At 36.3% G+C, this 22,439-nt stretch overlaps 4 protein-coding genes and 1 long non-coding RNA gene across 8 annotated transcripts; 2 read left to right on the forward strand and 3 right to left on the reverse strand.

Moving 5' to 3' along the window:
• Positions 1 to 529: 529 nt before the first annotated feature.
• Positions 530 to 3,291, forward strand: LOC106444969 (serine/threonine-protein kinase D6PKL1-like). Its single transcript, XM_013886426.3, has 3 exons — positions 530 to 844; positions 1,482 to 2,249; positions 2,325 to 3,291. Exons 2-3 carry the CDS (start codon positions 1,573 to 1,575, stop codon positions 3,178 to 3,180), a joined length of 1,533 nt encoding a protein of 510 aa, XP_013741880.1. The 5' UTR covers positions 530 to 844; positions 1,482 to 1,572; the 3' UTR covers positions 3,181 to 3,291.
• Positions 3,292 to 3,317: 26 nt separating this feature from the next.
• Positions 3,318 to 5,794, reverse strand: LOC106444999. The gene is made up of 5 exons (XM_013886472.3): positions 5,297 to 5,794; positions 4,741 to 4,826; positions 4,365 to 4,670; positions 4,063 to 4,146; positions 3,318 to 3,980 (listed from the first exon to the last, which is right to left on the reverse strand). Exons 1-5 carry the CDS (start codon positions 5,669 to 5,671, stop codon positions 3,500 to 3,502), a joined length of 1,332 nt encoding a protein of 443 aa, XP_013741926.2. The 5' UTR covers positions 5,672 to 5,794; the 3' UTR covers positions 3,318 to 3,499.
• Positions 5,795 to 8,250: 2,456 nt separating this feature from the next.
• Positions 8,251 to 13,145, reverse strand: LOC106444881 (DEK domain-containing chromatin-associated protein 3-like). 3 transcript variants are annotated; one of them, XM_048742488.1, is made up of 12 exons: positions 12,994 to 13,145; positions 11,241 to 12,284; positions 11,131 to 11,164; positions 10,948 to 11,027; positions 10,750 to 10,809; positions 10,561 to 10,671; positions 10,383 to 10,463; positions 10,217 to 10,300; positions 9,641 to 10,118; positions 9,329 to 9,429; positions 9,157 to 9,187; positions 8,251 to 9,060 (listed from the first exon to the last, which is right to left on the reverse strand). In XM_048742488.1, exons 2-12 carry the CDS (start codon positions 12,237 to 12,239, stop codon positions 8,660 to 8,662), a joined length of 2,460 nt encoding a protein of 819 aa, XP_048598445.1. In that variant the 5' UTR covers positions 12,240 to 12,284; positions 12,994 to 13,145; the 3' UTR covers positions 8,251 to 8,659. The 3 variants fall into 3 exon arrangements, with proteins under 3 accessions (XP_048598445.1, XP_048598439.1, XP_048598442.1); XM_048742482.1 differs by having other exon boundaries at positions 9,329 to 9,432; XM_048742485.1 differs by having other exon boundaries at positions 9,329 to 9,432; positions 11,241 to 12,240; positions 12,994 to 13,130.
• A 1,164-nt stretch (positions 13,146 to 14,309) lies between these two features.
• Positions 14,310 to 16,423, forward strand: LOC106366753. Of its 2 annotated transcripts, XR_001273723.3 has the most exons (5): positions 14,320 to 14,394; positions 14,491 to 15,292; positions 15,592 to 15,635; positions 15,711 to 16,050; positions 16,165 to 16,423. It is a non-coding gene; the product is annotated as an uncharacterized LOC106366753 (long non-coding RNA). The 2 variants fall into 2 exon arrangements; XR_001273722.3 differs by having other exon boundaries at positions 14,310 to 15,292.
• A 2,611-nt stretch (positions 16,424 to 19,034) lies between these two features.
• LOC106444960 (probable WRKY transcription factor 20) lies at positions 19,035 to 22,274 on the reverse strand. The gene is made up of 6 exons (XM_048742505.1): positions 21,892 to 22,274; positions 20,969 to 21,115; positions 20,385 to 20,844; positions 20,113 to 20,257; positions 19,885 to 20,040; positions 19,035 to 19,754 (listed from the first exon to the last, which is right to left on the reverse strand). The coding sequence occupies exons 1-6, from the start codon at positions 22,108 to 22,110 to the stop codon at positions 19,277 to 19,279; spliced, it is 1,605 nt and encodes a 534-aa protein (XP_048598462.1). The 5' UTR covers positions 22,111 to 22,274; the 3' UTR covers positions 19,035 to 19,276.
• Positions 22,275 to 22,439: the final 165 nt, after the last annotated feature.

Genomic DNA, 22,439 nt, shown 5'->3' on the forward strand with positions numbered 1-22,439 from the left:
TTTTTGTTTGAATTAATAGAATAAGTCATTTCACATAAATTAATAAACTAGTTACATACATAAATTAATAAAAAAATTTGATCTTAAGTTAAACCGATTTAAAATATGACAAAAATCGAAATTATTTTTTTTAAAGTGTATGTAATTATATGGCTTCATCAAAATCATAAATTAATAATTAATACATACAACAAATAATATGATAAATAATATAAAAGATTAACTTTTAAAATTTAGTTAATACATATACAATAATGTAATTTTTTAAAAAATTAGAAAATAAATATATATTTTTATTTTATAAAAGTATATTTTAAATTTGATAAATCTAGAATATTTTTTTAATAAATTAATAAAATATTATAGTTTCAGCTTTATTAGTTTATAGAGTTTATTTTATTTGAAAAATGTGGTGGCCAAATTACAAGGCATATGAGGACTCTCGAAAGTTGAGGAGACATTTGTGTATGAATTCGAGTTTTGGGAAATATACAAACATGGAAAGTAAAGAAAAAAAGGAAATTGAAAAGCCCTAAAAAAAGAGTCGAAAACTTTTGCTTTGACCCACCTCCTCTGCTTTTCATGGTAGACCCAACTCTCTCTCTCTCTCTCTCTCTCTCTCTCTCTCTCTTTTTCACTCACTCTCTCATTCATATCTCTCTCTTTTCATTTCATTGCCATTGAAGGAAGGAAGGTGATGAGTTCCTCATCTTCCTCTTTAGCAATACATGATTAATAAAGCCCTCCTCTTCTTCCTTTTAATACCCTTTTTTCTTCTTCCTCTTCTCAATTCTTGAGAACAATTTTGTATCAAGATCCTCCTCTCCTAAAGCACTTTTTAAAGGTAATGATTTTTTTTTTGGTATTTCTCGTTAATTTCCCTTCTTTGTTTTCTTTTTTTGTTGTTGTTTCTCTCCAGATCCAAAAGAGCTTTGCTTAATTGTTCTTACTTTCTTGAGATCTGTTTGAAATCTAGGATCTTTGCATGAAGTGTCTGGTTATGGTTTATGTCTATTTCTCAGTTTCATTGGAGAATCAGAATGTTTGTGGAAATAGTGAATCACTTTTGGTTGAGTAAGTGTGATTTTTTTTCTGAATTGATTGTCACTGTAACTTTGAGCTCGAGATCCATAACGGTTTAGAGCTAAAGCTTCTTTCTTTTTAGACCTGTTGTTTTCTGTGTGAAGATTTATAATTTTACATTTCTCAGTGTTAATTGATGGATAACGCTTGATGTTTTTTACAATGATTGAGGCATGGTTTTCTTTATGAGTTTGTCTTCTGTTTTTTTTAAGCGTTTATGAGCTTATCTGCTCACCTGTATGTTAAAAAGTATGTTTCTTTATTACTAACTAGCCCTACTTTATGTTATCTAAATTTGAAATGTTTTAATTATTGTCCTAATAAGCTATGATACCCATTGTTGTAAACTGTTTTTCTTTTGTGCCAAAGTAACAGACGCTATGTTTTGCTTATTTCAGAGCTTAGGTCACTATCTGAGTGGATCGGTGACAACAGTGATAACTGGAGACAGGAGAAGCTCTTTGGGTGCTAAGTAGATAGTTATCAATCATGGCCTCGAAGTCTGGTACTGGAGTTCTTTCAGAACATAATAAGGATGAGAAAACCTCGGAAGCATCGGTTTCCAGTTCCAGCCAAAGTATCTCAGTCAGCACGTTGGCAGATCAAGTGTCTTCAACTTTGTCTATGGCTCAAAGCGGTGGTAGTAAATCAAGTGGAGAAGTTAAACTTAACGAACATTCTGATCTTGCCGAGACCGGAAAGCGCAACACGTACAGACCAAGCACAAGCAGTGATATCAGTGATGAGAGTACATGCAGCGGTTTAAGCACCAACAAGCCTCACAAGGCGAATGACGTGAGATGGGAAGCGATACAAGTTGTTAGAGCGAAACAGGGTTCTTTGGGTTTGAACCATTTTAGGCTCCTGAAGAGGGTAGGGGGTGGAGATATCGGAACTGTCCACCTCGCTGAGCTGCATGGAACGAGGTGCTATTTTGCGATGAAGGTGATGGACAAAGGAGCTTTGGCTAGCCGTAAAAAGCTTCTTAGAGTTCAGACCGAGAGGGAGATATTGCAGTGTCTTGACCATCCGTTTCTCCCGACTTTGTATAGTCATTTCGAGACTGAGAAGTTCTCGTGTTTGGTTATGGAGTTTTGTCCTGGAGGTGACTTGCATACCCTTCGCCAAAGACAGCCTGGGAAGCGGTTCATAGAACAAGCAGCAAAGTAAGACTTTCTTTAAAATCATATAATCAAGTTAATGTTGTGTTGAATCATATTGGTCTTATTACCTTTTTACAGGTTTTATGTAGCGGAGGTGCTACTTGCAATGGAGTATCTTCACATGCTTGGGATCATATACCGAGATTTGAAGCCAGAGAATGTTCTTGTTAGAGATGATGGACATGTGATGCTTACCGACTTTGACCTCTCCTTGAGGTGTACCGTTAGCCCCACAGTGGTCAGATCAACTACACTGGTGTCTGAAGCCTTGCAAAGGAACTCTGGTAACTGTGCGCAACCTGCTTGCATCCAACAGCCATCTTGCATGTCTGCTCCAACGACATGCTTTTCTCCACGGTTTTTCTCAAGTAAATCCAAGAAAGACAAGAAGGACAAGAAAACGAAAACCGAAACTGGAAACCAGGTGACTCCGTTGCCTGAACTCATCGCTGAGCCCACAAGCGCTCGCTCGATGTCATTTGTTGGCACGCATGAGTACTTAGCTCCTGAGATCATCAAAGGTGAAGGGCATGGGAGTGCGGTTGATTGGTGGACTTTTGGGATCTTTCTGTACGAGCTATTGTTTGGTAAAACACCTTTTAAAGGGTCTGGAAACAGAGCAACGCTCTTCAACGTTGTGGGTCAGCCTCTGCGTTTCCCTGAATCTCCAGTTGTCAGTTTTGCTGCTAGGGATTTGATTAGGAGTCTGCTTGTGAAGGAGCCTCAGCATAGGTTAGCGTATAAGCGTGGTGCCACCGAGATTAAGCAACATCCTTTCTTTGAAGGAGTGAATTGGGCATTGGTTAGATGCGCAAGCCCTCCAGAGATACCGAAGCAGGTTGAATTTGAGAGTGCTCCTGCTACTCCTGCACCAGCTACATCTTCCAGTGTGAAGTCTGATCAGAGTAGTTATCTGGACTTTGATTTCTTTTGAGATTTTTCAGTAAGCAAACTGCCATTAGATTTTTATCAAATTGATTATCAAACCGTTATCAACAATGTGCAACTCAGTTTAATACTTGAAGAGTTTTTAGTTCTTTGTCAATGCTATTTTTTGAAAATTCTGAATGATTTCATCTATCAAGAGTCTTGTCATTTAGATCAATCTTGCAAAGTAGTAGGACAGAGTTTAAACTGGATACATATTACCAAACAGTACTAACATCACCCTCCTCTTGAAACGAAGGGGACATGTAGTTTAAAAGCAGAAACAAAACACAATACACAATCAGCTTAGGCTACAAACTTCTTCATTATAACTGTTTGTAGCAAGTATATGCAACAACCACAGAAGCAGCAGCGCAGACAACAGCAAGAGCGGCATACGTATCTTCTCGCTCCCAGCTCTCTAACCATGTTGGTATTGCGCAAACCTTACGTGTTGAAGATCCTTTCACACTATTTATTCTGAAGAAAGTCTTTTCCGCAGTTTTTCTTCCCGGTGTAAGCTTCTCAGTGTTGTTCTCATTTTCAAGTTGATTATCTTCCGAGGTTTCCAGAGACAACATCAGAGTTGCGTCTTGACAACACGTGGAGGAGCTGTTCCCGTTTTGTTGGCAACAACCATTAGATTCTGCAGCTCCTGACTGGCAGCAGGAAACATCGGCGCTGTGAGCTGATGATGATTCCTGAGTGACTTTCCCGTTGTTCTTAACTGTATGGCCAGCACCGTTTACCTGCAACCGTCTTTCTTGAGTTTTCTTCTGGTCTTCTTCTGATAGACCCATTTCACCCCTAGAAATCAGAAAGTAACAATGTTTTTTTACTATTTACCAAGTGAATTGGAAACTGTGAGAGCCAGAAACTTTGAACTTACCTCCATAGCCGGTCTACAATCTCCCCTTTGATGATATGCTTCTCCAAGAGAACATGTACATCATCTGGTTGCACGTAACCATACCTTGACACAAGAGAGACCAATCATCAACTCAAAAATATGGTTTGATTAGTTCGGACATTGCAGAGAACTTCTGATATTGTAAGTCCATTTTTAGTTTTGAAGAACCAATTACTAGATCACAATATTTCATGAAACCAGCTCTTTTTCAAATGCATTCTTGATCTCAGTAAACTAGATAAAGAAAAGATGAATGTAGCTTAAATCTGTAGTTCCCTTACCAGTGTCCTGTGACTTTCCTGTGGATCTTTGACTGGTAGATGATAACATTCCCAGCGTATTTGTGACCACCAATGTGAGAACATGGGCTAACTGACACTTTCCCTTGAAGACCATAAAACTCAAGTTCTTCTCTGAATCTACTAACCAACGGCGGCCCACAAACACCACATCGCCGGTCTCGGGATCCATGGGAACAGACAAAGACATATGAGCCTTTAAGCATTTCAGGATTTCCAGGAAGCCATTCACCATCCTTCACAAGCACCTCTTCCACAAACGTGTCCACATCAAAATGAGTCAACCTTCTGCAGTTATTATAGAAACAAAACTGTCAATAAATAAGCCTCGACAGTTAAAGAATATTTGGACCCTTACCTGTATCTGATCATATCAGGAAAGATAAGTACATCACCATTGGATGTCTCTGTTCCATCATGGCCCTCGCATATTGTGAGTCGAGTCTACAAATGGCAAGGCACATAGGTTAAAAAAAAAGATATTCATGACTGATGCAAAGATCACAAGAAGCCACACCCTAAGAGTAAGCAATCTACTATCATAAATTAGAGACACCACTCCCACATAAATTCCACCACTGACATAAAGGCTCGAAAGCTGGCTTGTATGTTCTATGATCCCATATTATATAGATTCTTACCATATATAGACAGACACTTTGCCTTAACTGACCCATACCTAAACCCCAACAGTCCCATGGTAAGAATGATTTTGAAGATCCATTTAAAAGACCTTAAACAGATACCTTAACTAACCCAAAACAACAGAAAGCAAGTCTCTTTTTTTTTACCATAAAGATCTCCAAATGAGCTCAAATAACAAACCCCATGGATCTCAAAACTATTGGAATCAATCAGACCTAAATACATATATGAATCAAGCAACACTCTATTCAAGTTAACATCAAACTCACCTCCTTCTTCATGCTGCCTTTCCTGGCCGATACAGCGGCAGAGAGCAGCCTAGGCAACCGATCGAACTCCGCCGCCTCGATCCTGGCCGGCCACACGGAAGGCTTCTTGTAGCAGAGGAAAACATGCCTCTCGTAGAACTGAACGGTCCCAGCGAGTTGCTCCGATCGGAAATCGGGACGAGCGAATCCGTAATCGGCGTCGTTACTGCTATCTCCGCCGCCTCCGCCGAGCAAGCTCTCGCTTTGGAAGCTCCCGGAGCGAGAAGTGGGCTCGCCGAAGTTGTCGAGGTAATCGGATACGGTGACCGGAGAGGAGGCCGACGATGGGTTGCTGGTGAAGGATAAAGGGTCGTCTCTGTCTCTTCCACTTGCCATTTAAAGTTCGAAACTTTTGATAGATCGAAACTGAAAACTCTGGAGAGGAGAGAGAGAGAGAGAGAGAGAGAGAGAGAGAGAAGTGAATGTTTCAGTTTCAGTGGTGATTCTCTACTGAGAGGTCCCCAAAGTATTCTTTTTAACTCCGGTTATGTACTAACCGATATTCTATTTTGCAATCGAGCCGGTTAAGTCTTCGGTTTACCTCATTAACTAAAGGGGGCTCCTATGACTCCTACTTCTCTACCACTCAATAAGCTTAGTTAAGTTACTTTAAGGCAGTTTTGCATTCTTATGTTGATTTCTAAAAGAGAAAACTTTGATACATTGAAAGAAACTGATCTTAGGTTCCTGTGTTAGATGTTCTTTGTTAACCAATATGTTATGTACTGTGTAGGTCTACATCAGAACCATCGTCGCTTGAGGAGGAGGGATAAAGGCACCAACGTAGATGCATGCACTGCTGCTGGGATTAGTCACGACCATCCCGTCGCCACTGAAAAAGCAAGACTGGTCTGTGCGACCATAAATCTGGTAGTAGACGTTCATGACGACGTCGGCTCGGCTTGGAAGACCGGAGTTAGCGAAATATTGGATTTTGTAAGTTAATAATGTTGAGACTGATATTTTATTAATTTATAGAGTTAATAATTTACAAAAAAAAAAATTGGATTTTTTTATTTTAGAATATATTGTTTTTATAAAATAAACAAAATAATTGATTTTACCGTATATACACTAATTGAAATTTCTAAATTCGACTTTCACATTATTTTTATTATATTATTTGGTGTATATAAAATATGATTTATAAAATTTAAATGTGGTTTAGATATAATTTTACTAAATATAAGCAAAAATATTGAAATGTTAAAAAAATATAGAGATAATTATATTGTGAAATAAAGCAAATAATGCAATTGTTTGTTGTACTTATATAAAATATATATATACAAAAATTATTAATATAATTTCAGTGGAACCATATATTTACATAAAAAAATTTAAAATATTATTATTTTATTATTTTACGTAGACGCATGCACCGCTGCTGGGATTAGTCGTCACGACCATCCCGTCGCCACCGAAAAAGCAAGACTGGTCTGTGCAACCATAGATCTGGTAGTATAGGTTCATTACTAAGCCGGCTCGGCCAAGAAGATCCCGGCTTTGGTAGACACCATTTCGGGCTTTGAATCTCACCATCGTCAGGATTAGCACCCACTGTGAGCAGAAAAAGAAGAATAAGAGTTATGATTTTCATCTTTGCTTGCTGGGTATTTGTGATTTCTGATTGGATATTTTTTTGTTCTTTGTTAGGTTGTTTAGTCAGACAGTAAAAATTCTGTAAATTAATAATGTTGAGACTATGATATGTTATTAATTTATAGATTTAATAATTTATAAAAAGTTTTGTTTTGGATTTTTATTTTAGAATGTATGTTCTTATAAAATAAACAAAATAATTAGTTTTACCGTATATACACTAATTGAAATTTTTAAATTCGACTTTCACGTTATTTTTATTGTATTATTTGGTGTATATAAAATATAATTTATAAAATTTTAAATGTGGTTTAGATATAATTTTACTAAATATAAGCAAAAATATTGAAATGTTAAGAAAATATAGAGATAAATATACTGTGAAATAAAGCAAATAATGCAAAAAAAATTGTACTTAAATATAATGTATATATACAAAAATGATTAATTTATGATTTCAATGGAACCATATATTTACGTAGAATTTTCTAAAATATTATTATTTTATTATTTTATCAATTTTTGTCATATTTTGAACCAGCCCAACTCGGGAACAGAAACATTTATTAGTTTTTAGTGTTTATTAATTTATTGAGTATTAATTTATAGAGTGTCTACTGTATGTTGTGGATTGTAATCGACAGTTAAGATCAGTGAAGGAAAAAATGTGTCAGTATCCATCAAGAATCAGGTTCCAAACCTTCAGCTTTAGCTAGGCTTAACTTGATTTGTCAGTAGACCGTCTACTAATAGAGCACAGCAGCCATAATGGTTTAAGCCTGAACAAGTGTTATTAGTTCTCCATGCTTAGCCATTGGTGTGTATTTGTAGTGTCACATTGCAAAACAATCTGGTTAAGGTCCGATTACGGATTAGGCTGTTGAAACTTTTACTGCTTATAAAGTTTTTACAGCCACAATATGTAGCCAATCAGAGTTCGTTCTAAAACCTTCAAAGTCATTTTTATTAAACTTTATCTTGTTACGTTCAGGTTTTACAATAGCCAGTATTTAGTGGCTTTAGACTTTTTTTTAAGTAACAGTCAACTTCTTAAAGCCCAAAGTTTATGAAGTAAACGTTTATGAAAGCCACAGTCACAACAATTGTAAACAGTCACAGAAGTACTCTAATTGTAACAGCAGCAACAGTTTCAATCCTTTACGTATGTCTTTATATTCACATACCAACATGAAAACAAAAAGGGAAGCAAGGTAATCATATTTATTCATTTATTACCCTTGACCTCCTCCTTTGTACCCGAAGAAGGAAACTAAAAGAAAACTGGACAATGTCTGAAAAGTAAGCCTCACAAATCAAACGACAATCCAAGGAGGCTTTTATGCTAAATGGTATATGTATAGACATACAAGCAACCCTATCCTTTGGCTATGCAAGCAGCTAAACTTCCTCTTGTCTCTACCAAAACTAAAACTGGTTTGCGCAATCCAGACTCAAACAAAACAACAACAAAATATTACATCCACAGTTTTTAACTTATACATTTGCACTATGCATCAGGCAACAGTGCCTGTGATTAAATGCTAGGCTAGAGAGAGAGAGAGAGAGAGAGAGAGAGAGAGAGAGAGAGAGAGAGAGAGAGAGAGTCTCGGTATGTGACTAAAAAGAAGTTTAGGCTTTCACCTCCTCAGCACCAGCAGACCCTCCTGCTTTCTCCTTCTCTGCACTCTCTTCTTTCTTCTCCTCTTGAGCACCAGTAGACCCTCATGCTTTCTCCTTCTCTGCACTCGCTTCTTTCTTCACCTCCTCAGTACCAGTAGACCCTCCTGCTTTCTCCTTCTCTGCATGATCTCCTTCCTTCACCTCCTCAGCAACAGCAGACCCTCCTGCTTTCTCCTTCTCCTCCTTCTCTGCATTCTCTTCTTTCTTCTCCTCCTCCTCAGCAGAAGCAGACCCTATTGCTTTCTCCTTCTCTGCATTCTCTTCTTTCTTCTCCTCCTCCTCCTCCTCCTCAGCTACTGCTTTCTCCTTCTCTGCATCATCTTCTTTCTTCTCGTCCACTTCCTCTTGTTCATCAACCTCTTCTGCTAGTTTGGTGAGCTCGCTTTGGATCATCACCTTTATAGATGACTTTCTTGGGGTGAGATCTTCTTTGAAGTCCTTACCTGAGATATGGGTGAAACAATATATATATTACATATTTTACATACATAAAACAGAATCTAACCACAAAGAAATTAATGAAACCAATCTGTTCATACCCAGTTCTTTGAGGATGTCCGTGAATGTAGCCTGAAGAATAACAACAATGATCAACCATAAGGTTATCTAGGTATAAAAGGTATATATAGTTTGTATAGATATTTTACAACAAACTCTAAATAGCTTTCAGAAAATGCAGAATGCCATTAAAAGGTTGAGAAAGTAACTCACCGTATTAAAATCCACCCTTTTCAAAATCTCAACGATCGCTTTTTTCAGCACTTTATCGCTTGGCCCTTTGGTTTTCTCTTTTCCTTTTCCAGCACTTTTCACTTCTAGCATAAGCAAAAACACAGATAAAAAAATGATGTCAGAAAACATTAGTGGCTGCAGTATAAGTTAGCTTCTGCAAATGGAGTTCATCAAGGCATAAGATTCTCTCCAATGCATCAGATAAACCCCTACACTCACACACACATGATGTATTCTACCTGACCGATTATCTTTACTGGAAGACAAAAATAAACAGGATAAAATCCAAACCTGGCTTCTCTTTTGAAGGGGCTGGGGCCTTGGTAGCTTTTTCAGACTTCTTCCTCTTAGAAGACGCCTTTGGACTTGCATCACTGTCATCATCTGTCTTCTTTCGTTTTGCTGATGATCGCTTCTGTGTAACTTTCTCAGGTGGACTTGACTTCGCAGCAACTGCAGGTTTCTTGCTTCTAGCTCTCCCTGCTGATTCTTTCTTCCCAGCTGACACTTTCGAACGACGCTTCTTCTTTGGCGTTTCTTCCTCAGAATGCTCCTCAGAATCATCTTTCTCATCGCTTTCAGAAGGTTGAGGTGCCTCATCCTCAGATTTGTCAGGAATACCGTTTTCATTCTCCTCCTCTTTGTTCTTAACTTCCTCTTCTGCATTCTTCTCCTTCTCTTCTTCCTCTTTCTCCTCTTCAGACTCATCTTCAGAATCAGCTAAAATCTTTTTGGTAGCCTTTGTTCCTTCTCCAGACTTTCGTTTTCTCTGAAAAGGCAGTGGAAATAATACAATTAGATCTATCTGGAAGAGTGATGTACATTTGCAGATAAGTAATACTGAGACTCTAAGCTACGCATTGATACCTTTGCTGATCGTTTGGAGGATGAACTCCCAGCAGCAGGCGAGCTTTGCTTGGGAGTTCTCTTGCGCTTAGCTCCAGTACTTGACTGTTTCAACGGAAAAATGTTAAGAGAATGGAACATGCACAAAGAAAACTCTATATAAACAACGTTTCTAACACCCAAATACCTTATCTTTCTCATTAGCTGCAACGTCGCTTTTCACATGAGGTTTCTCCAAAAACTCAATCAGTTTTGTAATAATATCTTCCTGTGTTTGAGAAAACATGCCATAATAAGTTAGAATTATTTGAATTAATAAGGAAATGAATAATCATAAACTTGCCTACAGTTATAACCATACTGACCTTCTTTGTTGTAGCCTTGGAAACATGTATGTCAAACACATCGCAAAACTCCCACAGTTTTTCTTTGTTACATTTATCAAGCTTTTCTTTTATTTTCTCTCTTGCCTTTTCCTGCAAACACCAAAGACAAAAATTATATACAGACCATAGCTATGCTTAAAATAACCTTCTATGTGTGATATCACACACCTCATTTCCATGCCAAACAAAGCCTGAGAATCCCAATATGTTTGTCTTGATCTGAGCAGCCTGTTTAAGAAAGAGTCATATATAAAACATGAGGCTAACATAAGAGTGCAGCAGCACTTGAGTTCAAACCCACAAGAGTAAGCCTGTGATTGACAATTTAGAAGTTTAACTATTAGAGTGGCGGAAAAAGACACTCACCTTCCCTCTCCTCGCAAATAGAATTGTGTGCAGCAACTTCAAAATTTCATCCGACTTCTTCCTAGTTACCTTGTATGCAACTACAGAGAAACATTCAAGTTATATTTTTCATCTCAACTACATATTATATGAACAAAACAGAACCAACAAAGGAATATTTAGTTTTGGTTTGCAGGAACATACCGTTGGGAATATCTTTGAGATATGCACCTTTCCCCTGTAATATTCAAAAGATAATTATGAACACGTTTAGCAATGAAGTTCAACTAATCTCAAGAAAGTATTGGCAAAACCTTTTCAATATGGAACTCTTTGGAAGAGTCTCTATCAATCACTGCGACAAGCCTCTCAACAGATTTCCGCTCACGCACAGGGCGGTCAGAGAAAGGAGTCTTCGGTTCTGCGTCCTTTTTTGTCTTCTCGCCAACCTTCTTCCCAGAACTCTTTCCCTTACCACGCTTTTTAGAACCCTTGCTCTCTTCTTTCTCATCTTCCTTGTCATCACCGCTCTCAGCTTTTTCATCTTCCTTGTCATCTTTTATCTCTTCTTTTTCATCTTCCTTGTCATCCTCATCCTTTACAGTTCCCTCTTCAACTTTCTCTATTTTATCTTCTTCCATATCTTCCACTTCTTTTTCTTCCTCAACCAAGCCCTCTTCATTCTGCTCTTTTGCACTATCCTCCTTCTCCTTTTCATCCACAGTCTCCACTTTTGGGTCTTCCTCCACAGTCTGCACCTCTTTATCTTCATCCACAGTCTCCACATTTTCAGTGTTTTCTGTCCCTTTGTCTCCATCTACCAGCTTCTCCTCCTCCTGCTTTGTTCCATTTGCTTTTTCACCTTCATCTTTCACGTCCTCCTCTGATTCTTTCCCAGCTTTCTTGTGGTCTGCTGCATCTTTAGTCTCTTGCTTTTCATCATCTTTGACATTGTCGCTGTCTTTAGATTCCACATTTTCCTTCATTACAGTATCTTTCACCTTACCACCTCCAGAAACACCATCATCAGTTTGCTTTTTCTTTCCATCAGCATTCTCATCCTCATCCATGTTGGTCGCCTCTGCATGTCCCTCATCTTTGGTGACCGTAGCATCTTCTTCCATTTTTTCAGTCTCAGCATCTATCTCCATTTTCTCAGGTTCAGCCTTCTCCTCATCCTTCTTAACTTCTTGTGTTTCCTTTCCTCCAGCATTCTCCTCCTTGTTTCCTGCCACAGCCTCTGATGGCTTTTCAAGAGAAGTAGTCTTTGTTGCTGTTGGCTCAACGGCCGCCTTTGAATCCTCTTCTCCCATTGTAAGGTCTCTTCACCGCAAACACTTCTCGTCCTCTACCAAAGGCTGCATGACAAATCATTAAAGATAATCAAAATTGCTGCGATAACATGAATTCATTCTCACTATAAACAAAATCAACAACTGCTGAACTGAAGCCACACCCAAAGATTAGCCAATACAGCAACTCAATCTCATACAGAACATGTAAAACGAATTGACTTGGCATGTATGCAAATAAAATACTAAACTTTAGGAAAATTGGTCAACAATAGAGCAAACAAGAAACCTTGAGAAGATATTCGAGTTAGATCTCATATGTGTTCCACAATAAATCTCTTACTCCTACTTTAGATCTGAACAAGAATGATCAAAATAGGAAAAAAATCTAGGAAAGCATTAAAGAAATCAAATCTGAAAATCACAAAGGTTCATCCTTTATCCTAATTTCCAATGCATTCTGGATGAAAACAAAGATCTAGATAGATAAATCAAACCACACGCTATAACTCACAGAGATCACTTCAGCTTACATCACACAAATTCAGAGAAACACGTAAAGTCATCGCTTTTTTCACTTAAATCTCTAAAAATTAATGCATTAATCAAAGGGAGATACAATAACTTCTTAAAAACATCAAAATTCACAGATCAACGAAGCACATGAGAAACCCTAACTTCTCGTCCCAGCTTTAACAACACACAAAGAGCATGTGACTTCAAACAAAGCACAAAGCATACAGATTATCGAAAGGAGAAGACTTTGGAATCTCACCTCACTGTCCCAAGACTCAGCACTGAGTTTTTTTCTCTTCCTCTCGAGACAGAACAAATAGCTTTTTCTTCGATAGCGTTTTGAGGAGAGAGAGAGAGAGAGAGAGAGAGAGAAAAGTATGTATTCGGACACAAAACCAGTTTTTAAACACAGTTAAATGCCACGTCGGATGTTAGGGATAAGCATCGCGGTCCATTCCAATGCTTGAAGAACTTTATCAATGGTCCAGATTTGATGCTTGATGCTTCTCGCGGATCGATGACGGTAGCCTGACTTCCGGTTTTGAAACACGTGTTGAACCTTATATCTTCAACGAATAAATTATCTTTTTTTTCTCTTTAACGTGTATTTAAAGGATCTTTTATGAAACTAAAGTATTAATTAAGAATTTAAACATGGAAATAATCTTTTTTTTGGGGAAAGACTAAGAAATAATCTTTTTTTTTGGCAAAACTAGGAAATAATCAAAATGAGCTATTACTAAAAGATTTATAGGCTTAATTCCCTAGTAATTTTTGGTACACTTATATTTTATTCTATAACACTTTTATATATATATATATATTAAAATTATTACATAATAATTTTAATATCCATCTTAAATGAATCGGTAACTTTTCTAGATTTTTTACTTGCTTTTAATATATAAATTAAATTAATATCTCTAACGAATTGATTAAATTAAGTTTTAATATATGTAAGTTAAGCTAGTATGATAACAATTGATTAAAAAAATATTTTTAAATTTTAATTTAATGAATCGAGTGTTAAAATCCAAAAGGATCAATTCTGTTAATGACCCAAAAGCAACTATTTTCGAATTAATCTCAAAAACCATTTGAATAAAGATAGATTCTCACTTTAAAATTGTTTTAGGTTATCACTCTATTTTACTATTGTATGTTATTTTTGCATTTACTTATCTTACTTAAATCATATATAAAATAGATAATCATTTTTCATTTTAGAATATATATGTAAAGTATAACAAAAATAAGTACTCAGAACATCCATATACGTCAAATGTTTTTTGTTACTGTCGGAAAACTAGTCAAAACTCTATTTTACGGTATAAACGCTTGTGACCTCAAAATATTAATTTTTATTTAGTATTTATCTAAATCGTACCAATTTATATTTATTATTATAAGGCTTATAGTTAATATAAATTTAAAGGGAAATTTAGTAATAATTAATAAAAATTCAATTCTAAGTAATAAACTTAACTGCATTTATATATACAGATAAAATGAAATTATTTTTAGGCTATAATCTAATACACATAATGTATTATGGAACTAAGACTTTAATATTAATGCCCATCTAATCTATACTATACTAAAAGGAAAATAAGAAGCCTTTTTAGCTATGCCACATCAGATCAGAAAATCAACCAATGAGGTTGGAGCAATGGGACATGTCATCTGTTTATGATATTGATTTGGGCTTCGTATTTGATTTTTGACTTTTTATTTTACCGTTCTTTATTTTGTTTAGGGCTTCTTCTCTTGCCTTTGTCGACTGATTCTATCTTCTATTTTGGATGATCATGCCTTTCTTCTCTTACCTTTCGACTTCCGTACCTTCCCTTGCTCTTCTCTTCAAATCCATTTTAATGCATATTTTCACCACTAACTGCTCTAATCAAACCTTGCGTGATCTCATTCAATGGATTCTTTTCATCTTCCTCTCTATTTGTCTATTTACAAATCTCATTCTCTTGACTTATGTGTGGATTAAAATTGAAAAGCTTCTCTCAGACAATCATCCCAACCTAAAGGAAACTCTTCAATCTCCAGCGACCGCAAGACCAACGAGAAGACCGTCGCCTCCTCCGAGACTGCGAGACCAAACGGGAAGTCCACCGCTTCCTCCGCCATTGTGATGAAACCAAACGCTTCTACCGCTCTGTCCAAATCCGAATCGGACCATCGATTGCATAGAGTTTTAGATATGCTGGAGCGTTGCCGTGGCTGTGTAACTTACGTTGTAGCTCTGAATCGGCCTAAAAAAAAGAAACAGAGGAAGAGTAACAGCAACAGGGGTTCTGGCGGAGTAACAGAAGCAGCCGTGGAGAGGCGGAGTGGAGACCAAGGACGAGATTAGCGGCGAGAAATTTGAAAGATGATCATTTACGCATATTTTTGGTTTAATATTTTTGGTTTATGCTCATTAAGGTGATGATTAATGATATGTCTCTTATCAGGTCCAAGTTGGAGGATCACCGTTGTATAAGGTAAAGAGAAATCGGGGGGAAGGTGGTCTTGGACAAGTGTTTGTTGGATCACCGTTGTATAAGGTTAAGATTATATTATTAGCATGATTCTGTTACCATTGTTTCACAGCTTCATTTTCCTCAATATATAGCTCTGAAGTTTGAGCAACGAATCTCTCATCTTTCTCATTATGTTTGTAAAATTGCTTTTGTCGGGTATTTAGGGATTTAGTTGAGTTAATATGTGAAATCAACATTATCTTATGTTCTGAACCTTGGGTGGCAGCCATGGAGTCCCTATAGCTGCTACAAATTAAAGTTAGCTCTTATTTTGGCAATATTCTCTGTTGTTTATGTACTCTTTACACTGTTTTCTTTGACAGGTTCGACATGATACTGTCAGTCCAGAAATATTTGAAACAGAAAGGTATTTGCAATACCTTTTAGAGAGAAGTTGATATTTACAAACGTTGCAACTCTTTCCTTATCGATAGATTCTTAGGTAAGCAAGTGCACTCAGGCAAGGGATTCAAATGTAAATCATCCTTGCTAGGAGAGACCAGAGACCATGAAAGAAAAGAGACCCATTAAAATTGTGCAGACACTCCAGGGACTGAGGTTGCTGTGGAGATTGCTGCAGCCATGGCTTCAAAAATATGCAAAGCAGCTGTTCAATTTTGCAGACACGTACATTGTACTGGAAGCTCATAAGTCTTACAATTCAACATGGTACGGGAACAAGCCACTATGGGCAGCTTCGAAATCACAGAAACTGAAGATCAGTATTATTCTCTCTGGAGGTCAAGCACCTGGTGGGCACACTGTCATATATGGACCATTTGGTAAGTGTTTAAAAGACATTTTTGTATGTCTCAAAATGATGCTTTATGTATTGTTGTATCTTATTTGGTCTACTATTGATTTGTAATTTTTTTTCGGTTTCGGATCACTTGCAGGAGCGTGATAAAGAAAGTACATTTTACGGATTTAAAGATGGTCCAGTTGGGATCAGGAAATGCAAATAGGTTGTCTTGAATGCAGAATACATTCAGCGTTAAAGGAACCATGTATTTGGACTGTGTTAATATATGAGATCTTTGCCAAAAACTTTGTGAAAGATTGAGATTCTACAATTTTTCATCATCATTTAGAACTGTTTGATGTAGACATTCCGGTACTCAAGCATGTGTATAGAGCTGCAACTTAACTTTCTTAGCTCTAGCTACAAAATGACCTGAATTTGACACGCTGGCTCTGTATGTTTCATGAATTCTCTTTTAATGACCATGAATGAACTTTATATATACATAACCTTATTTTTGCAGAAACTGAGCTGCGGTTTTCTGCTAATTTCCCCAGAACTTTATATATAAAAAGTTATATATAAAAAGTCAAAACCTGATTCCACACTAACTATTCACTCTTTACGTCTATGTCTACACTAACTGAGCTGCTGTTTTCTGCTAATTGCCCTGGAACTTTATATATAAAAAGTCAAAACCTGATTCTACACTAACTATTCACTCTATATGTCTATGTCTTAGGAGTCATGGCTCTCCTATCCTCTCATAAAACATATTAAAGAAAGCGGAGTAGGAGGAACCCCATATAGATAAATACATTTTAAAAATATAAAAAAAAACTTTTAAATAAACAAACAAACTAAAATTGTAACAAATTTAAAATATAACTTTTAAAAATCAATAATAAAATATAGTAAATTACTATACGAAATAACTTATATAATAAAGTCAATGTAAACTCATATTTTTAATCAATAACACTTACATTAAAAACTATAATTAGTTATTCAGATAATATAGTTTACTTGATATCCAAATATAATAACATATAACATATATAAAAAATATATATATATATTAATAACATATATAAAATACCAATAAATATCTGCATTTCTAAATAGTGACGATTGATATTAGGTTTTCATGCTACCTACCTAACTTAAAGTAATTTTTGTTATAATAAAGTAACTATTCCTTTTTTAATCGTCTAAAACAAGAATTCTAAGAGAATATATAAAGAGAACAATGAATTTAAAACTAAACAAATAAAAAATAAAAATAATCAGTTGTTTTGTATTAAACTCAGTCGACCAAATTTGTTTTAATAAAAATTATACTATTATAAAGTTAAAGTAGATTAAACATTTAAAACAAATTAAAACAGTTACGCTTTCATAAAATAATTGAGAAATTTTACACTATTAAAAGGAGAATATGAAACCCTCTTTAATTGTCCATGTCAGCGAAAAAAATCGCAACCAATCATTTGTTCATGTCATCATGGATGTTAAGTTGTTGGGCCACGAATCTGTGCTGCGTAATAGGCCACTTAGCTTTAATGACCTTTGTTTTGACATCTTCTTACTCCAACCTAATTTTGTTACAACGTCTACAAAAGACCTTCCAGAACTAATTGTCTTCCTATCTCCTCCGTATAACGACGGTGACGGCTATAATGACGAATTAAAGCTACTTAATTACTCCTTCAGATAAATCGGCATCTAACTTTCCACATCCCTCCTCTTACTCAATCATAACAATGTTTCCTCAAGCCAAAAATCTATTGCTCATATCCTTAAATCCATTCGTAGCTTTATGGAAAATCAAACGGCATTCACCACCACCCAAGTTCATTCTCCACTTTTCTTCAGTAAGGTTTCATCAAGACCTGGAGATTCCCAATTGCTTTTTAAGCTAATCTATTTTTGGAAAGCTCGCAATAATTCCAAAGGAGGCATTCTTTTCGGCCTTGAGATGCTGATGATTGATGGAGAGGCATGTGTCCATATTTCAATATTATGCTTCCGATTTCATACACGTCTCTGATTTTTTTCTAACAGAGAGAGAATATGTTAACAAGATTCTATCCTGAAACTCAACTTAAGAATTTTTGACGTTAAGAGATAATTTTTAAGATTAGTTAAATAAGTGACCATCTCTGAATATGTTAATGGTTCTCAATATCCTTTTGTGTAGTAACTAAATACATAATTGTTCATATTGAAATCTGCTACATATTTCACATTTTTATAACAAATAATTATTTACAAAATAATGAATACGAGAAAGTTTAATATTGAAAATAAATGATGGATTCAAAACTTAAAGAATTGCTGAATCATTTTATTGGTTATCAAAATTTACAGATTTAAGTATTCAAAATTATTACACATTTATAAAATTATATATTTATATGAAATAAAGGTTATTTACCTATAGTTCAAAAAAAAAAATTCAAAATCAATTAGACGATATATAAGAAAATATATAATATACATAAGATGATAGAATTTTATTTATTTATTAAATGTAGAGTATTTTAAATTTTAAAAAATATTTAAACATGGTTACGAAAAGATTAATAGAGACATTTAATATGTTAACATAAATTAATGACATTTCAAACAAATAAATATTTCGAAACAAATAAATGATATAATATTAAAAAAATAACTTAATTTTTGTTTTTAAATATGAAATTTAATGTTTATAGACAAACAAACCGCGCGTAGCGCGGTAAAATCTCTAGTTAGAAGTAAAAGGTTTATATAACTTTATAATAAGTACAAACATATTTTATTGTTTCCTTACTAATGGGTTTGGGTGTTTATTTGGGCTTATGTATGGGTTTTAACGGGTTCCTGACTAATTGTTGTATTAGTCTGCTTGTGGACCACTTGGAGGATTGTGTTATGACAGTAGACAAATTGCTTTTCCTGGGACCTGAGCTTTGGAGGATTATGAGTTATGACACCTATCGAATTAATAGAACTTATCGAATTAAGGAGATGAAGAAACACTTTGTAATAACATGTTGCTGTTTTTTTGTTTTTCAAGAAAGCATTCAACATACTGTACTTTTACAACACATCCTTGGAACTCAAAACAGGTGACACATACAAATATATATGGTGGTTATAATATTTTCAAATCAAGATCAGCTCTCTGCAGTAGAGAGAGAGAGAGAGACGAATCATATAGAACAAGGTCTCATTCCAATCCTAACCTAAGAAGAATCCATCACTCTCGCTTCCTTTGTCTTCTAAGGACCAGACTGTATTCTCCCTATGTTATGCGGATACGGGTAAGATGAATGGTTCAAGGACGAGATGTCACCGTTTTGAGTCTCGTTCTGAGTTTCTCTCGGTGCATACTGATTCAAACCGCCGTTTAAGCTAGCATAGTACGATGCAACGGGAGCAGCATGAACAAACCTGAAACCGACTCCATTCGGGTGAGTTTGGTTGATGAGTTGTTGTTGATTCTGATGCTGACGCTCGTTGGAAGTGTGGTCAGGTCCATCAGACGAGATTCCAACACCAAGATTGAGGCTGACGGTGTCTGTTTCACCTGGTCTGAACCGAGGCTGGTTGTCATGATGATTGCTGCTAGACTTTGAAGTGGGGACATCGTGATTGTGTTTGCCTTCGTATGTTGTTATAACAGCTTTCGGATCATGTGATGCCCTCTCCACGTGTTTTCTCACTGGGCATCCAGGAGCTGTGCACTTGTAATAGCTCCTACAAAAAAGGTTCAACACTTTATGCACAAACCAAAAACAACTAGCACTTGAAGACAAAGACATCTTGAACTGCAAGTTTTGCTTGTGTGTGTTCACTTGTGGAGAAAGAGTTTTGTGGTTGTACGAACCTGGGATTTGGGTTTCCTCTTACGACCTTCTGCCCATACTTACGCCACCTATAACCATCATCAAGTATGTCAACCTCACTCAGAGTTTGAACAACAACTCGAGGCTCCCGGATGGGTTTCACAAGTGGAGTTATCTCCATGGTCCCATCCAACCTCCTGCATAAAGTTAGAAGAATGTTAAATCACTGTTTCAAACAAATCACCTGAATCCTTATATTCTAATAATACCTCCGTTTTGTATATGGATCATCTTCTTCCTGGTCATCTTTACTCTTATTTGACACTGCAACTTCTCCACCATCCTCAGTTGTAGGAGGCACCTCAGGGTTACCAGCTTGCTCAATGGCTTGTGCCAAGTTGTACACGCTCTTCTCTATATTCATAAATAAAGAAAAGAAGGAAGAGATGAAGTTATAGATACTGTCAAGGAGAGTAAGTGCAATCTTCTCTCAAGTTTTAGATAAAGTTGCAATCTAGGCCAGTCATTGGAGGATACTTACCTACTCTTTCTTCTTGTGCAGACATACCAAGACCACCAGAGTTTCGTCGACCAGGTTGAGGCTTAGGATGGTCATGCGTACCCTTGTAAATAATATCTGTGATCTGGCCATCATAAGACCTTTCAAATAATTTTTTCACTTCACAATTAGGATGAGTACATTTATAATAGCTCCGGGGGAATTCACTCCCTTTGACATGCTTTTGACCATACTTTCTCCAGTTGTAACCATCATCTGCCAATACTGATGGTGCACTTCCCCTCGGATCATTTTGTAATGCCTGGACTGATTCATCTACCTCAGATCCTGCCGGTATATCTGAGCTCTGAGTTGGCCGCCTTAGATCACCTGAGGTAGCTGCAGCCTCACTGATCGAAGAAGGTGAGTGTGAGGATCCATAGCCTTGGCCTTGAAATTGGACTGCTGGCTCACTTTTATGCTTGTCAAGCTCTGCATAAACCTTGAAATCAATAAAAATATTTAGACAATGCCAACCACGGAACAGTATACAAGAACTGGATATAAGGTTTCTTGTGATATAACATTCTAAAAAAAAAAAAAAACACTTCTTGGGACAATAATACCATAGTGGAAGCAGGAGGTCTAAACTCAAATTCACTTGACTTTTGCTCGGTGCTGTCCTGATGGAATGGTCTTCCTGTATAAGAGCTTGAACTAACGTGAACTGGTCGTGGTTTGAACAAAGAACCAGTAGTAGGGGAAGGTTCAGGCTGAAAATTCACATACAGAAAATTTTATATAAGTGGAAACATAAACCAACTATACCGTCACTTTTAGGTTTGAGCATAACTTAACCTAAACCCCCATAAAACGAGATACCAACAGAAATCATTCAATACCTCTAATATAAGCAATGTGAAGATAAAAAGAGATGAAGAGAAAGATGATATATATAAAGAACTATGTAGCAGACACGAAAGGGTTTATTCGAGAGAACAATCTGAACGGATACAAATGCACCGATGCAGAGAGTATAAGGTAACGTGAAGAATGAGAATCTTCTGTGCTAAAGTCTCTGTTAACGTAAGCAAAAATAATCATAGTTATTTTTTATAAGCACTTTGTGAAATGATTAAGAAACAAAAAATGGAAACGATGCCATTTCCTTGTGAGCAAACAGGAAGCATCTTCCACCAAATTACAGAACCCAATTAAGAAACCCCCCACTACCACCACTACAACTAGAAGAATCCTAAAGGCTCCACTTAAAACCACAACATGAACAGTGAGCCGAATCAGAATCAGAGGCAACGACAAAAAACTGAAAAAAAAAAAGTGGAACAATAATGTCAAAAGAAAACAAAACTACCTGTTTTCTTTTTGTTTGGTTGCTACAAGAAAATCGACTAAATGCAATGTCCAATTTCGCCAAATCAAAAAATCTATACTTTAGGGTCTTAAAAAATGCAATCAGGAATCCTAATTTCTCAATCGAAACCACAAAATAAGGTGAAAGAAGTAGAGAAAGAGTAGCTATGTGCCTAACCTTGATGTTGGAGATGAAAACGGGAGATTCCAGAAAGGAAGTGGGACTCAGCCCAGGAGGAATAGTGATGTCGGTAGACCTCGAGATCGGAAGCTTAGCTGGTGACATCAGCTTGTACCTCGCACCTCCACCACCATTGCCTCCTCCTCTGGATGAATCGTGCCTTGCCGTGGGATCTACCGGAAACTCCTTCCGGTCATTATTAACTTGGGGGTTCATTATCTACAGAAATGAAGGATTTTTCAAGGGTAGAAGAAACGAAACAAGGAAGCTCGGCGGCTATGGCGGATTGATAGCTTTTTTTTTGTTGCTATTTCTCTCTAAAAGCTTGTGTTAGTGAAGATTTTGTAAGAAAGTAATCGACTTTCCGACCACTCTTTCAATTCATTGTTTTTGTCTTTTTTATATATTTTCTTAACCTCCTTTTATTTTACTTTATCAATTTCTTATTTTCATATTAATTTGGAAACAAACAAGGAAATTCACGATTCTCTTGATTTAAAAGAAGGAAATTAGCGGACCTTGTTAAGTAAAAAAACTTAAAACCA

This window comes from Brassica napus, chromosome A1, assembly GCF_020379485.1.
Source record: "Brassica napus cultivar Da-Ae chromosome A1, Da-Ae, whole genome shotgun sequence".
Classification (NCBI taxonomy): Eukaryota; Viridiplantae; Streptophyta; class Magnoliopsida; order Brassicales; family Brassicaceae; genus Brassica; species Brassica napus.

Bases quoted from the DNA above. Each gene is read 5' to 3' on its own strand.
- LOC106444881 (XM_048742482.1), bottom strand. From the start codon at position 12,239: ATGGGAGAAGAGGATTCAAAGGCGGCCGTTGAGCCAACAGCAACAAAG. The intron at 10,301-10,382 runs GTATTTGGGTGT...CCGTTGAAACAG, and splicing joins CAGCTAATGAGAAAGATAAG to TCAAGTACTGGAGCTAAGCG. The intron at 10,119-10,216 runs GTATCAATGCGT...CTGCCTTTTCAG, and splicing joins CCTCCAAACGATCAGCAAAG to AGAAAACGAAAGTCTGGAGA.
- LOC106444969 (XM_013886426.3), top strand. From the start codon at position 1,573: ATGGCCTCGAAGTCTGGTACTGGAGTTCTTTCAGAACATAATAAGGAT. The intron at 2,250-2,324 runs GTAAGACTTTCT...ACCTTTTTACAG, and splicing joins TTCATAGAACAAGCAGCAAA to GTTTTATGTAGCGGAGGTGC.
- LOC106444960 (XM_048742505.1), bottom strand. From the start codon at position 22,110: ATGAACCCCCAAGTTAATAATGACCGGAAGGAGTTTCCGGTAGATCCC. The intron at 20,845-20,968 runs GTATTATTGTCC...ATTGATTTCAAG, and splicing joins GACCTCCTGCTTCCACTATG to GTTTATGCAGAGCTTGACAA. The intron at 20,041-20,112 runs GTATTATTAGAA...AACTTTATGCAG, and splicing joins GATCCATATACAAAACGGAG to GAGGTTGGATGGGACCATGG.
- LOC106444999 (XM_013886472.3), bottom strand. From the start codon at position 5,671: ATGGCAAGTGGAAGAGACAGAGACGACCCTTTATCCTTCACCAGCAAC. The intron at 4,827-5,296 runs GTGAGTTTGATG...TGCCATTTGTAG, and splicing joins AAGGCAGCATGAAGAAGGAG to ACTCGACTCACAATATGCGA. The intron at 3,981-4,062 runs GTAAGTTCAAAG...TCTGATTTCTAG, and splicing joins ATTGTAGACCGGCTATGGAG to GGGTGAAATGGGTCTATCAG.